Source organism: Peromyscus eremicus, chromosome 5, assembly GCF_949786415.1.
Source record: "Peromyscus eremicus chromosome 5, PerEre_H2_v1, whole genome shotgun sequence".
NCBI lineage: Eukaryota > Metazoa > Chordata > Mammalia > Rodentia > Cricetidae > Peromyscus > Peromyscus eremicus.
This window is the reverse complement of record NC_081420.1, coordinates 83,933,042-83,945,575: the sequence shown is the minus strand read 5'-3', so window position 1 is coordinate 83,945,575 and position 12,534 is coordinate 83,933,042. Positions and strand designations below refer to the sequence as shown.

Sequence of the window (12,534 nt, the reverse complement as noted above, 5' to 3'; positions counted from 1 at the left end):
CACCCAGCTCCCAAATAAATCAGACATGGAGGCTTATTCTTACTAATGAATGCCTGGCCTTAGCTTGGCTTGTTTCTAGCCAGCTTTTCTTAAATTATCCATCTATTTTGCCTATGGACTTTTGTCTTTCTCTATTTCTATATACCTTTACTTCTTACTCTGTGCCTTGCTGTATAGCTGGGTAGCTGGCCCCTAATGTCCTCCTCCTTTTCTTGGTCTTTGATCTCCCTCTTCCCAGATTTCTCCTATTTATTCTCTCTTCCTGCCAGCCTGCCTATCCTTTCTCCCATCTTGCTATTGGTCGTTCAGCTCTTTATTAGACCAATCAGGTGTTTTAGACAGGAAAAGTAACACGGCTTCAAAGTTAAACAAATGCAACATAAATAAATGCAACACATCTTTGCATCATTAAACAAATGTTGCACAGCACAAACAAATATAACACATCTTCAAATAATATTCCACAACACAAGGAAGTCCCTTGTCTTGAGTCTGTTCTCTTATTGTCTAGGATAGTAACTGAAAATCTTTTTTTTTTTTTTTTTTTTTTTTTTTTTTTTTTTTTCCAAGACAGGGTTTCTCTGTGTAGTTTTGGTACCTTTCCTGGACCTTGCTTTGTAGACCAGGCTGGTCTCGAACTCACAGAGATCCACCTGGCTCTGCCTCCCGAGTGGTGGGATTAAAGGCGTGCCCCACTGCAGCTGGCGTAACTGAAAATCTTAATGAGACCTGTTTTATAATCAGAGGCATTTGGAACGGATGATCTGTTTTGGGAAAACACTGCAACATGTGTCTGACATGCAGCTTCCCTGTAAGGAGTTGGGTGTGTCTGTTCCCTTTTAAGAAAGTGCTTGTCTCATTGTAGACGCACTCAACACAAAGTGAGAGGCGAAGCAGCCTGGGCTCTGGGAGACTGGATGATAGATTCCTTGTCCCTTTGGATTGTTGATGGTCCACACTACTTCCTTTGTCACCTAGAGCTTTAGTGGTTTTATGTCTTTGGAGGATCACCCTCTCTTTTCTTTCCTTTGTTTGTCTTGCTTTGTAGCTGCAACACCACGAGGCCTGCCAGGAGCAGCCTGTGGCCCTGGTAGTGGTTGAGCCTATTCTTGACGTCCTTGCTGTTCTGCTACGGAAAGGGGAGGAGACCATCAGCAACCCTCACCATGTCAGTCTGGCTTTTAACATCTTGCTCACAGTCCCTCTGGACCACCTGAAGCCACTGGAGTTTGGCAGTGTCTTCCTGAAGATGCACAATGTGCTATTCTCCATCTTGCAGTGTCACTCTAAGGTGAGAGGAAGAGCATGCAGCTGCTGCTATGTGAGCTGGGAATGCCAGCTTCTAGAGGAGCAGCAGAAGGGCTGGGGGCTGCTCAGTGGTGTGCGAGAGAAAGGCTTCCAGGTTATCCTTACTACCACTAAAAATAAAGCACACAGACAGAAAACTAAAGAAAAGCAAGCTCCACTGTTACAGACTTTGCTTCCAGTAATTTCTGGTATGTAAACATAGAAATACTTGACCTACTCTTGAGGCCGATTGAGTTGTTTTTTTCACGTTTGATACTCTGAGTGGTGTCATATATTGTATAAAGAAGGCCCATTATTTTGTGTTTGCTGATGATGTATTTAAATAAGTCGCTACCTTGTTTAGATATGTTGGGTTTATAATTCAAGTGGTAAAGGGAGTGAGGGTCTTGAGTTTATAATCTGCTACTGTTATGTTATGCAGAGGCTAGGAACACGATCTCATAGAAGAGAGTATGGCCAACTCGCATTTGTTGAACATTTGCTGCTTTACCTGCCATAGTAAGACTGTAAAGCATGTGTAATCCTATTTTAGTGATGAGGATACTGAGGCTCAGTGAACGTTTTGACCAATGCCACTTGGTTTGAATCTGAGTGTTAGGCTAAGCCTATTGATACCTTTGACCAGAGTTCTTTTGGTTCTTTGACCAGGTACCACCACTAATATATGTGACCAGTAGGAATTCATAGATACTATGTATGTTCATGTACACATATATGTTGAGATATTTCTAAGTATTTTGATAATCTAAGAATAGATAGTGTGCATACATGCTATGATGTGTGTTTGAGGGTCAGAGTACAAATTTATGGAGACAGTTCTCTTTGTCTCTTTTATATGAGGGTCAGTGTCCAAAGTAGGGTTACTATTACTGTGTTGGAACACCATGACCCAAAAGCAGGTTGGGGAGAAAAGGGTTTATTTGGCTTACACTTCCGCATAATAGTCCATCACTGAAGGAAATTAGGACAGGAACTCAAGCAGGGCAGGAACCTGGAGGCAGGAGCTGATACAGAGACCGTAGAGGGTTCTGCTTCCTGCCTTGTTTCTCATGGCTTGCTTAGCTTGCATTCTTATAGAACCCAGGACTACCAGCCCAGGAATGGCACCACCCACAGAGGTCTGGCCCTTCCCTATCAATCACTTATTAAGAAAATGCCGGGGTTGGGGATTTAGCTCAGTAGTAGAGCGCTTGCCTAGCAATCGCAAGGCCCTGGATTTGGTCCTCAGCTCTGGGGGGGTTGTGGGGGGAAGCCTTGTAGCCAGATCTTATGGAGGCATTTTCTCAATTGAGGCTTTTTCCTCTCTGATGACTCTAGCTTGTGTCAAATTTACCTAAAACCAGCCAGCACATTCAGGGATTGAACTCAGGCCATGAGGCATGCATGGCAAACACCTTTACCCACTAAGTTATCTTCTCTCTCCAGCAATGCCATTTTTAAGAGAAGTGGGCTGTTCCAAAGACTTTTCCGTCTGTCACCTTTGGCCCTGCCTCCTATGTCACTACCTTTGATAAGAAATGTTTTGACTAATTATTAAGGTTGTTATGTGACTGTATAATATAAATGCAGCACAAATCTATCACAATCTGAGATTGCAGATCTTGCTAAAAGTTATGAAAGTAAGAATAGAAAACTGACTCCTGCAAAGCTACTAACACATGAGTATTTAGTGTGTTTGGACTTCAGTGTGTAGAGAACCTCAACAACATGATATTAACAGGATGATGTGAGTAATTAAAGTAGCTAACATTCACCTGACACTGTCAGGTCTCATGAGGGAAGCCAGTGCATGGTTAGAGCCACATACATGTGGACACCCAGCTAGAATCCTCTCACATGTATCTGGGTGATATATGTGATAACAGGTGGCCAACATTAACAAGGCACCTAGGAGGAGACTATGATGAGAAAACTTCACGTTATACTTATTTCCTCATGATGACCTGTTATCTTCATTTTGCAAATGAGAAAAATGAGGCACACACAGATTTGTGAAGTTACCAAAGTGTCATTGTGGAGCTAGGTAGTTTGGTCTGGATTTGATAACTTTTCATCAGTATAACAAGAATTCAGAGAGAACTTAGAGCATTGATGAAGCTCTGGGATGCTTTCACAAAAATAGCCTCCTTTTAAACCTGCTAAAAGCCAGTATGAAAGGTTTGCTGTGATTTTGACTTTTGTTGGATTAATTATACTAGAGAGAATTGTTCTGGTGCTTTACTCTTTTTTTCAGTCCAACATATAGAGCAGTGTGGTCCAGTAAGTAAATATTCAGTGGTGCTTGCACTGTCAGTGTGGTACTCATTGGCCTCAGACATGTTGGCCACTTGAAATGTGGTTAGTATGACTAGGAACTGCATGTTTAATTTTGCTTAATTCTAATTCAATTTACATGAGCTCGTTGCTGTTTGGCTGGACCTTGTGGTTGTGTTTCTGATGTCAGGTGTAAAGGAAGTATGTTTGGGACTGGGGAGATATAAGCGTGAGGAGCCCAATTTGGATCCCCAGAATCCATGTAAAGCTGGACATGGTAGCCTGTGTCTGTAATCCCAGTGCTTTTATGGCAAGATAGGAGGTAGAGATAGGTGGGTGAATCCCTGGAAGGTTGAGGGTCAGCTAGCCTGGAGAACACAGCAGTGAACAACAAAAGTAAGGTAGAAGGCAAGGACTAATACCTGAGGTTGTCCTCTGACCTCTACATGTGTGCTGTGGCATACATACAGCCTCACTCACATACATGCATGACCACACATGTTTTGTCATTTTAGCCTTCTTTTTCTCTTTCTTTCCTTTCTTTCTTTCTTTCTTTCTTTCTTTTCTTTCTTTTCTTTCTTTCTTTCTTTCTTTTCTTTTTTTCTTTCTTTCTTTCTTTCTTTCTTTCTTTCTTTCTTTCTTTCTTTCTTTCTTTCTTTCTTTTCTTTCTTTCTTTCATTTTTTAAATGAAATAAAGTTAGAGTTTATTGAGAAAAGGCTTTAACTGCCTGATGTAGTAATGAATGCCTGTGATCTCAGCATTTGGCAAAGGCAGGAGGAATGCTATGAGTTTGAAGCCAGCTTGGTCTACATATGAATTTCAGGCCAACCAGTGATACATAGTGAATCTTTGTCTCAAAGGAAAACAATTTTTATAAATAAAAGAAAGTAAGGAAGGAAGAAGTACTTGGAGGATGGTTTTTAGACACTAAAGAAGGTTAGGAGTAAGCTTTTTAAAAAGATTTTATGTGTAGGAGTGTTTTATCTGCATATATGTATGTGCAGAATATGCATGCAGGGCTCATGATGTCAGAAGAAGGTGCCTGATCCCTTGGAACTGGAGTTATAGACAGATGGTTGTGAGCTCCTATGTGGTACTAGGAATTAAACCCAGGTCCTCTGCAAGAGGACCTATTCTTAACCACTTAGTTATCTCTCCAGTTCCAGGAGCAGGCTTCTTAAAAGAGTTGCTTAGACTTGGTGTTCAAAGGAAAGTCCTAGGCAGGCTATTCATCACTGTTATTTGAGATGGTTTGGTCCTCATTTTAAGTGAATTTATGTAATCCTTTTTTAAAAAATACCAATTCTATGTGTGTTCCTAGGGTGTATTAGAACCAGTGTAGAGAAAACACAGACTCGGCAAATTTTAAATCAAGGTGTCCCACAAATTTTGAAATGTATGCAGTGTGGAACCCCTACTCCCTAAAATATTAAAACAAGAGTTAAGGAGCCAGATGTGAGCCAGATGCTCAGTGTTTTTTAGCAAAAAGATAAGAGAAGTGTCTGTGCTGCAGAGCAGGGTATACACCTCTCTGTACGGCCTGCCAAGTAAGCAGACAAAGATCATTGACCTACTTCTGTGTTCCTTTATTACCACAGGTGATGCTGAAGGCCATTCCATCTTTCTTGAACTCATTTAATAGACTATTGTTTTCAGTTATGCATGAAGGACGGCAGAAAGACAAAGGTAATTCAGAGTATTGGCATTGGGTGCACAGATTCAAGTGTATTTATCATGCAGTGTTTCTGGCCATAAATATTATTGAAAATAAAACCACCAAACTGAGTTTATATGAGAAATGTTCAGATTATCAAGTGAGTATTCAAGAAAGAATTTATTGAAAAATATTTATTTTTATTTGTGTGTGTGTGTAAATTTTGTGTGCAATGCTAATTGTTAGAAAGGCTACCCTAGAGCCATAGTTATAGGTAGTTTTAAGCCACCTGGTGTGGGTGCTAGGAATGGAACTTGTGTCCTCTGGACTTTAACCACGGAGTTCTCTCTCCAGCCTCTTGTCTTAGTTAGGATTTTTATTGCTGTGATGAAACACCAGGACCAAAAGCAACTTGGTGGAGGGAAAGGGTTTATTTCAGCCTACAACTCTCAGGCTACACTCTGTCACTGAGGGAAGTCAGGGCAGGAACTTAGAGGCAGGAACTGAAGCAGAGGCCATGAGGAATGCTGCTCGCTGGCTTGCTCTCCATGGTTTGCCCAGCCTGAAAAAATACAGCTTAGTACCAGCTGCCCAAGGGTGGCACTGCCCCCTGTGGCATGGGCCTTCCCATATGAATCATTAATAAAGAGAGTGTACTGTTTTATTCATGACTTGCCTACAGGAAATATGATAGAGGCATTTTTTTCAGTTGAGGTTCTGTTTCCCAAATAACTCTAGCTAAGGTCAAGCTGACAAAAACAAGAACACAACCCAGCCAAGACATTTCTCAAGATGACTTTTGTTTGTTAGAGACAGGGTCTCACTATGTAGCCCTGGCTGGCCCAAACTGGCTTCAAACTAACCTGTCCTCCTGTCTCAAGATAATTTTTTAACTATTTCAAATCATCACATTTTACTATATCTCAAACTGTGGATGCACCTGGCATCTCTGATTGAAACTTCTTTTTCTGGAAAGAAGTGGGTGGGGGGAGAAGAGATGAGAGGTTGGGCACTAATGACAGATTTTGCAGTTTTCCCTTTACTCTGCCCAGCTGTGGACAGCTAGCTAGTGGTATAACTAATTGTCACCACCTCCCAACCTCCCATGCTTGGCATAGTGCATGTGTTGACCTAATATTAAAAATCTACTTGTGTGCAAGGCTAATACAAGTTCCTTCTCTTTATTAGACTTTGCTGGTATATGATGACTGTCTGTGGTTCTAGTTAAGGTTTAATATCCCAAAATGCTATTCTGATGATGATGTCTCCCCTGATCTACCCAGGGAGGCAGGCAGGCAAACCCAGGCCTTGCTGTGGACTATGGAAGTGCAATATGACTGTATACTACATCAAGATTGTCCCTTGTCACATGTTCTGAGCATGCATGGAAGCATGTGCTTCATGTTGGCCTAGCTTGGTCCCCTCTAATCCCAAGAATATTCTCTGTACTTACTGCTTGACCCACAAGGGTTTAACAGTTCTATTCTCTTTATTGGGTTCTAGTACACTCTTAGGATTATGAATGAAGTCAGTGGCTGCAATAATCATTGTCAGCTACTCATATTGTCTGAAAAGACATAAAAGAAAGGTCATGAAGCACATGGCTACAATGTGGGCTTTGTGAAATACTTCCCAAATATTAACTTAATTTCATAGAAATTACATTGATCTAGAGAACTACATTTATTAAAGATGTCTTCGTGTTTATTCTAAAAAACTGCTGTACATACTAAAAATAAGTCTTATTGAGGTTTAATGTATACATGATGAAATTCATCTGTTTAATTGACAATTAAGAACAAAGTGAAGCCACACCACAGTCAAAATATAGATTGTTTCAACTCCTGTTTGAGTTCTGTGCCTCTGTATTAGGCCTGATCCTGAGCAACCCCCAGTCTATCATTTGTTCCTGAGTTTGTTTGCATTTTCCAGATTTGTAAATAAAATTATAGCTATCATTGTGCTCAGCAAAGCTTGGGAGGTACTGTAGCATGGGCCAGAGCCTCCCTACCAAGGCAAAGCAGGCGTAGGCAGCCCAGGAACTAGATGATCCTACATTGAATGGCAAGGGAGGACTGGGAGTGAGGAGTGACTCTGGGAAGATAGGAGTAAGGTGGGATTGTTTGCTGATGACATTGTGTCTTGTCTCCATTGGCCTATGGAAGGAAAACCTACACAGACAATTTCTAAAACTGATGGAGGCAAAGACATCATTTGGAACTCTTAAATCCTCTCAATAAACCATTTCTCTTGAAGATAGTCTTCATTTGATCCTCTTTTATAGCAGTCTATCTCCTTTAAAATAATGATAGCAATCATAGATTTCATCCTGAGAAGTATTGATTTTTCTAGTTAGATATTGTATTGGTTATTTTTCTCCTGGCTGTGATAAAATACTGACAAAGGCAGCTTAAGAAAGGAAGGGTTTATTTTGGCTCACAGTTTGAGGAGATACAGTCCATCATGGGGACAGAAGTATGGGGTGGTTGGTTCCACTGTGTCTGTAGTCAGGTAGAAAGAGATGAATGCTGGGGCTTATTTGGCTTTTCTACTCCTTTCCCCCATTTTGAGCTCAGGACTCCAGTCCATGGGATGGTGCTGTCCATTTCAGGGTGGTCTTTCCTGCTCACTTAATCCTCTCTGGAAATAGCTTCTTAGACATTCCCCAGAGATATATCTGTTAGGACTGTTAAAATCCAGTAGGTTGACAATGAAAATTAGCTATCACAGACCCCCTAGAAAAACACATAGACTTGAAATATTGTTTTCACTGTTGTCATGTTTGGATATATCTTTCACCTTATTTTTGTCTACCAAATAAGCCAGTTAGATTCTGGTAAGAGAGGGTTGCAGCCAATTCTATTTATAGTATGATTGTAGGGCTAGAAGAAATGCTCTTGCCATTTCAAAGTTAATGATTTTCTATCTGTAGGAAGCATGGATGACCTGCCAGTGGTCCTTGAGAGTGCACGCCTGGTGGAAAGGATGTATAGTCACATTGCTACTCGAGCTGAGGAGTTCACCGCATTCTCCCCATTCCTGGTGGCTCAGTATGTGACAGAGGCACAGAAGGTAAAACCCAGGCTGAACATGCTCATCAGCGGCTTCCATTCACAGTCTTAGAGCTTTTTACCAATAGCAGTGATAGGCCCACAGTAGTGGGTTTTCCTGTATGAGGTGTGGGGGTGGGTGGGTGGAGGTGGGGTGTGATCAGCTTTATGGAGTTATGGTCAGGACTGAGGAATGTGTGTCATGGAGCCCCTCACTGAAGTTGGCTCAGGACTTCTAGGTCTCTGGTTCCAGTATAGACTTGGCCCTGTTTCCTTTTCTTGTTATCTAGCAGGCAAGTGAAATGTCCCCTTGAGCCAAGAACTAAGAACTCTTACGGATCCAGACCAGCAGAGGCTAGAAAAGAAGGGTCTGGGGTAGTCAGCACATTTAGCTGCTCCTAGACACTCAGAGCAGACTATAGAGTAGACACACTGGGAAATTCGTTACTGGTGATTTTTGTCCAAACTTATCTGACTTTTGGAATTGCTGTTTTAAATGATGAATTTATCATTTATTTGTTTGCGTATGTCCATGCACTGTTTTCACACTTCGTAAGCTATTGGTGCCCCATAGTCAGGCCACTTTAGGACTATAAATGACGTTGGAACTTGAATTTGATTCATGAATGCCAGTGTGCCAGAGAGTTGGGTGAATGTAGAGTATAGAGTTTCCATTTGTGTGTATGTGTATAAACACATTTACATGCTTTCTGTCGGGGAAATAGCCAGTCTGGTGGACTGGCTTTGTATTTGGGTCTCTTGCATGCATTGGTAGTTGGATCTCTTGGTGGGCACTGTAGTGGAGTATCTGGCTAGAGAAGTCAGCATTTCTCTAGGGAGGTTTGCTTGAACAGCCTTTCTAGATTGCTTCCTTCCCTATTTCTAGTAACTATAACTGTTGAGTAACTTTCTACCCCACACCCTTGCTGACATTGGTATTAAAGCTTCTTGTCATCCTAGCATCTTTGGCTGGGCTGGGGGATGGGAGGGGGCAGCAGTGCTAAGTAAGTGTATGAGAAGATACTTCCAGTGGTCCTAGAATGACATGGGGACTTGTAGTTTGATTTCCTTGTGAGTATTTAGCAGTTTTATCGAAGTTTGATATTCCCCAAGCATATGAGTCATTAACATATAAGCTTTTGATGAAAGAAAAGCTTGTACTTTTTAACTGGAGAATGAAATGAGACATAGTAATTTCACTTTGCTGAGGACAAAAAGGGAAGTGATAAGTGGAACCCTTAAGTTACATTATTCTAACATTTACTTTATGAAGTCTCTGGGTTCCTGGCTTCATTATTCATCTCTAGTTTAAACTTGTCTATTTTTTTTTTCCTTTTCCTTTTGTTTTGTTTTAATCTTGAAAGCAAGAAGGCCCTGTGGGTTATTTAAGGCCATTACATCCTGGAATCCATCGGCAGAAGTCTAGGTCTTATCTTTCACTTATTTTTAAATTTAGTAATGAAAATACTTCATATGCATTAGAGACTGCTATTGAAAGCCATAAATTCTCCCAGGCAGCATGTTTAGCTTTAATTAAATGCTCAAGAGCAAAGACAGTCTGAGAGATCTCTGCATTTATTCCCTGTGCTTCTGTAGACTAGGTGCTATGGGAGGACCTGTGAGAGACAGGCAGATGTCCTGGGAAGACCCTGTTGGTCAGGAGATGCCACAGCCCACAGGCCTGCTTGTTTTGTCTGCTCTGTGTAGTGAGGAATCCCAATGAAAACATACAAAGATGTTTCCAGTGCTTTGCTCTTTACTTCCAGATCAGATTTACAACAGTCTCTTCATATTGCTAGCTTGGGATGAGTAGTGGTTAATGCTCATCCCACCCAATGAGTTTTGAAGCTGCTGGAATATATTTTCATTCATTGACCATTGATTCTAGTTGTAGAAACTGCCTTTGTCTTAGAAAGTCTGAAGCCCAGGGATCTGTGGCCTCACCAATTTCATGCTGCTTAATGAATGAGCTCCGGAGTTTTCAGCATGCTGCCTGATCTGTCCCTGGTTTGTCTTCCTTCTTTCCCAGGTTACCTTGTACCCAACTGTGAAGAACCTGCTACAGGAGGGAATTTATCTCATCTTGGATCTTTGCATGGAGCGTGATATCCAATTTCTGCGGGCCTCACTGCAGCCTGGAGCACGAGATGTCTTTAAGGAGCTGCACAACGACTACCTCAAATACCACAAGGCCAAGCATGAAGGAGAGAAAAGATATACAGCCTAGGCCATACCACAGAAGCACAGTTACCTGGGACACCGTGCAGAGGCTTCATGGTTCAGAGCCATAGAGGATATAAGGCTTCTGAAGTTCTCATGCACATTGTCAATAACCATGGGAACTCCACCCACCCCAACACACACACACACCCACACACACACCCACACACACACACACACACACACACACACCCACCCCCACCCCCACACCCACCCCCCACACACTCACTGTGTATTCCTGACTGGCCTGGAACTTACTATGTAGACCAAGCTGGCCTTGAACTCACAGAGATCCACCTGCCTCTGCCTTCTGCATGCTGGTGCTAAAGGTATGCATTACCCGCCCACTTTGGGAATTATATATTTTTGTAGCTTTTTTATTTTTTTAAAGCTGAGTGTTCTTTAATATCCCTTCCTCCAGGATGATAAGAATTGAACCTAGGGCCTCACATAATACTAATCTCACGCTTCTGCCACTCAGCTACACCTTCAAGCTTCAGTACATCTTTTTGGTTTTTTGGTTTTTTTGAGACAGGGTTTCTCTGTGTAGCTTTGCGCCTCTTCTGGAACTCACTTGGTAGCCCAGGCTGGCCTCGAACTCACAGAGATCCGCCTGGCTCTGCCTCTCGAGTGCTGGGATTAAAGGCGTGCGCCACTACCGCACGCCTAACTAAGTGTGGCATAAGAAGCCTGGAAATAGGTTCTGGGATGGGATGAATTTAATGAAAAAATTGCGGACCATTATGACTGTACCTAATGTGGTCCTTTTCCTTTTTCCCTCTCCTGGCTGGAAACTGTAGAACTGGTGTTTTGCTTCTGATACATGGGTCTGTAATTAAATCCTGTTTGAATAATTCTGCCCTTCAAATCAAGTAACACAGAGACACTTTCTAGCTGCCATTCTTGTTCTTCCCTCTGAGAATTCTGGTGGTTCTTGGGGGAGCAGCAAGGGCCCTGGATAGGGCAGTATTTACCTGTCTGGTAGTAGGGGAGGTGTTCTAGCACAGGAGCCAGGGCTCCTGCTTGTTCCCACTTCAGTCTCAGAAGTTCATTACAGAACTTCCTACTCAGTTCAAGAAATACTGTTAATTATTCTTACTATCTAAACAATATATATATATGTTTGTTTGTTTGTTTGTTTTGCTTTGTTTTTCGAGACAGGGTTTCTCTGTGTAGCTTTGAGCCTTTCCTGGAACTCACTTGGTAGCCCAGGCTGGCCTCAAACTCACAGAGATCCGCCTGGCTCTGCCTCCTGAGTGCTGGGATTAAAGGCGTGTACCACCACTGCCTGGCTTTAAACAATATATTTTAATGGTCTCAGTTACCCAGCGTTTATTATCGCTTAGAAATGGCTTGTTTTAGTCTTTTTGTTGTATATGTATGTGTGTGTGTGTGTGTGTGTGTGTATAGTAAATTGATCAAAACTTAATGTTTTCTTTTGTAATAATTGTCATATCTTAGAGTTAATAATAAAGATATTTGATATTTTTAATGTTACATAGTATTCTGCTGAATAGACATAGCTGCTTCATTTAGTAAGTCGCCCATTGTCAGACATAGAAATCTTCTACACTTTCCTTTTGTGAATATTGCCTGTGGCTAGATTATTTCCTAAGACAAATTCACATGAGCTGTTTGTTTATTTAGTTTTAGAATACTGTGTCGTATATTTTGAGACAGGACCTTATTTCTATAGCCCAGGCTGGCCTTGAACTTGATCTTCCTGCTTCAGCCTCTTAAATATTAGGATAAGAGGTCTGTACCACTAGTTAGCTTGACTAGAAAGTCATATTAGTTTTAACAGACTTCTATTAAGTATTGCCAACTTACCCTCTAGAAAATATACACATTGATTTTCCCCAAGTGAATCTGTCACCACTTGGTTTGTTCTACACAGATAGGAATTGTGGGTAGGCAAGAAGTTCTTCTGATACTGGCAGTCACTTGCCCTTGAGTGTCTGAGGCATAAGAACTAGACTGGCAGACCCAGAAGATTATGGCTTCAAGCCTAGAGAGCCGGAGACAGTAGGCCTTACAAGTCTTAAAAT

At 41.7% G+C, this 12,534-nt stretch overlaps 1 protein-coding gene across 2 annotated transcripts in view; it reads left to right on the top strand.

Annotated features, from left to right (window-relative positions):
* The window catches only part of Urb2 (URB2 ribosome biogenesis homolog), a 38,128-nt gene extending 27,498 nt beyond the window's left edge, over positions 1–10,630 (top strand). For both annotated transcript variants that reach the window (XM_059263833.1, XM_059263832.1), the window contains 4 exons: positions 1,049–1,291; positions 5,161–5,248; positions 8,149–8,288; positions 10,296–10,630. In XM_059263833.1, the coding sequence (XP_059119816.1) occupies positions 1,049–1,291; positions 5,161–5,248; positions 8,149–8,288; positions 10,296–10,493 (669 nt within the window). In that variant the 3' untranslated portion in view covers positions 10,494–10,630. The remainder of the gene's footprint in view (positions 1–1,048; positions 1,292–5,160; positions 5,249–8,148; positions 8,289–10,295) is intronic.
* Positions 10,631–12,534: the final 1,904 nt, after the last annotated feature.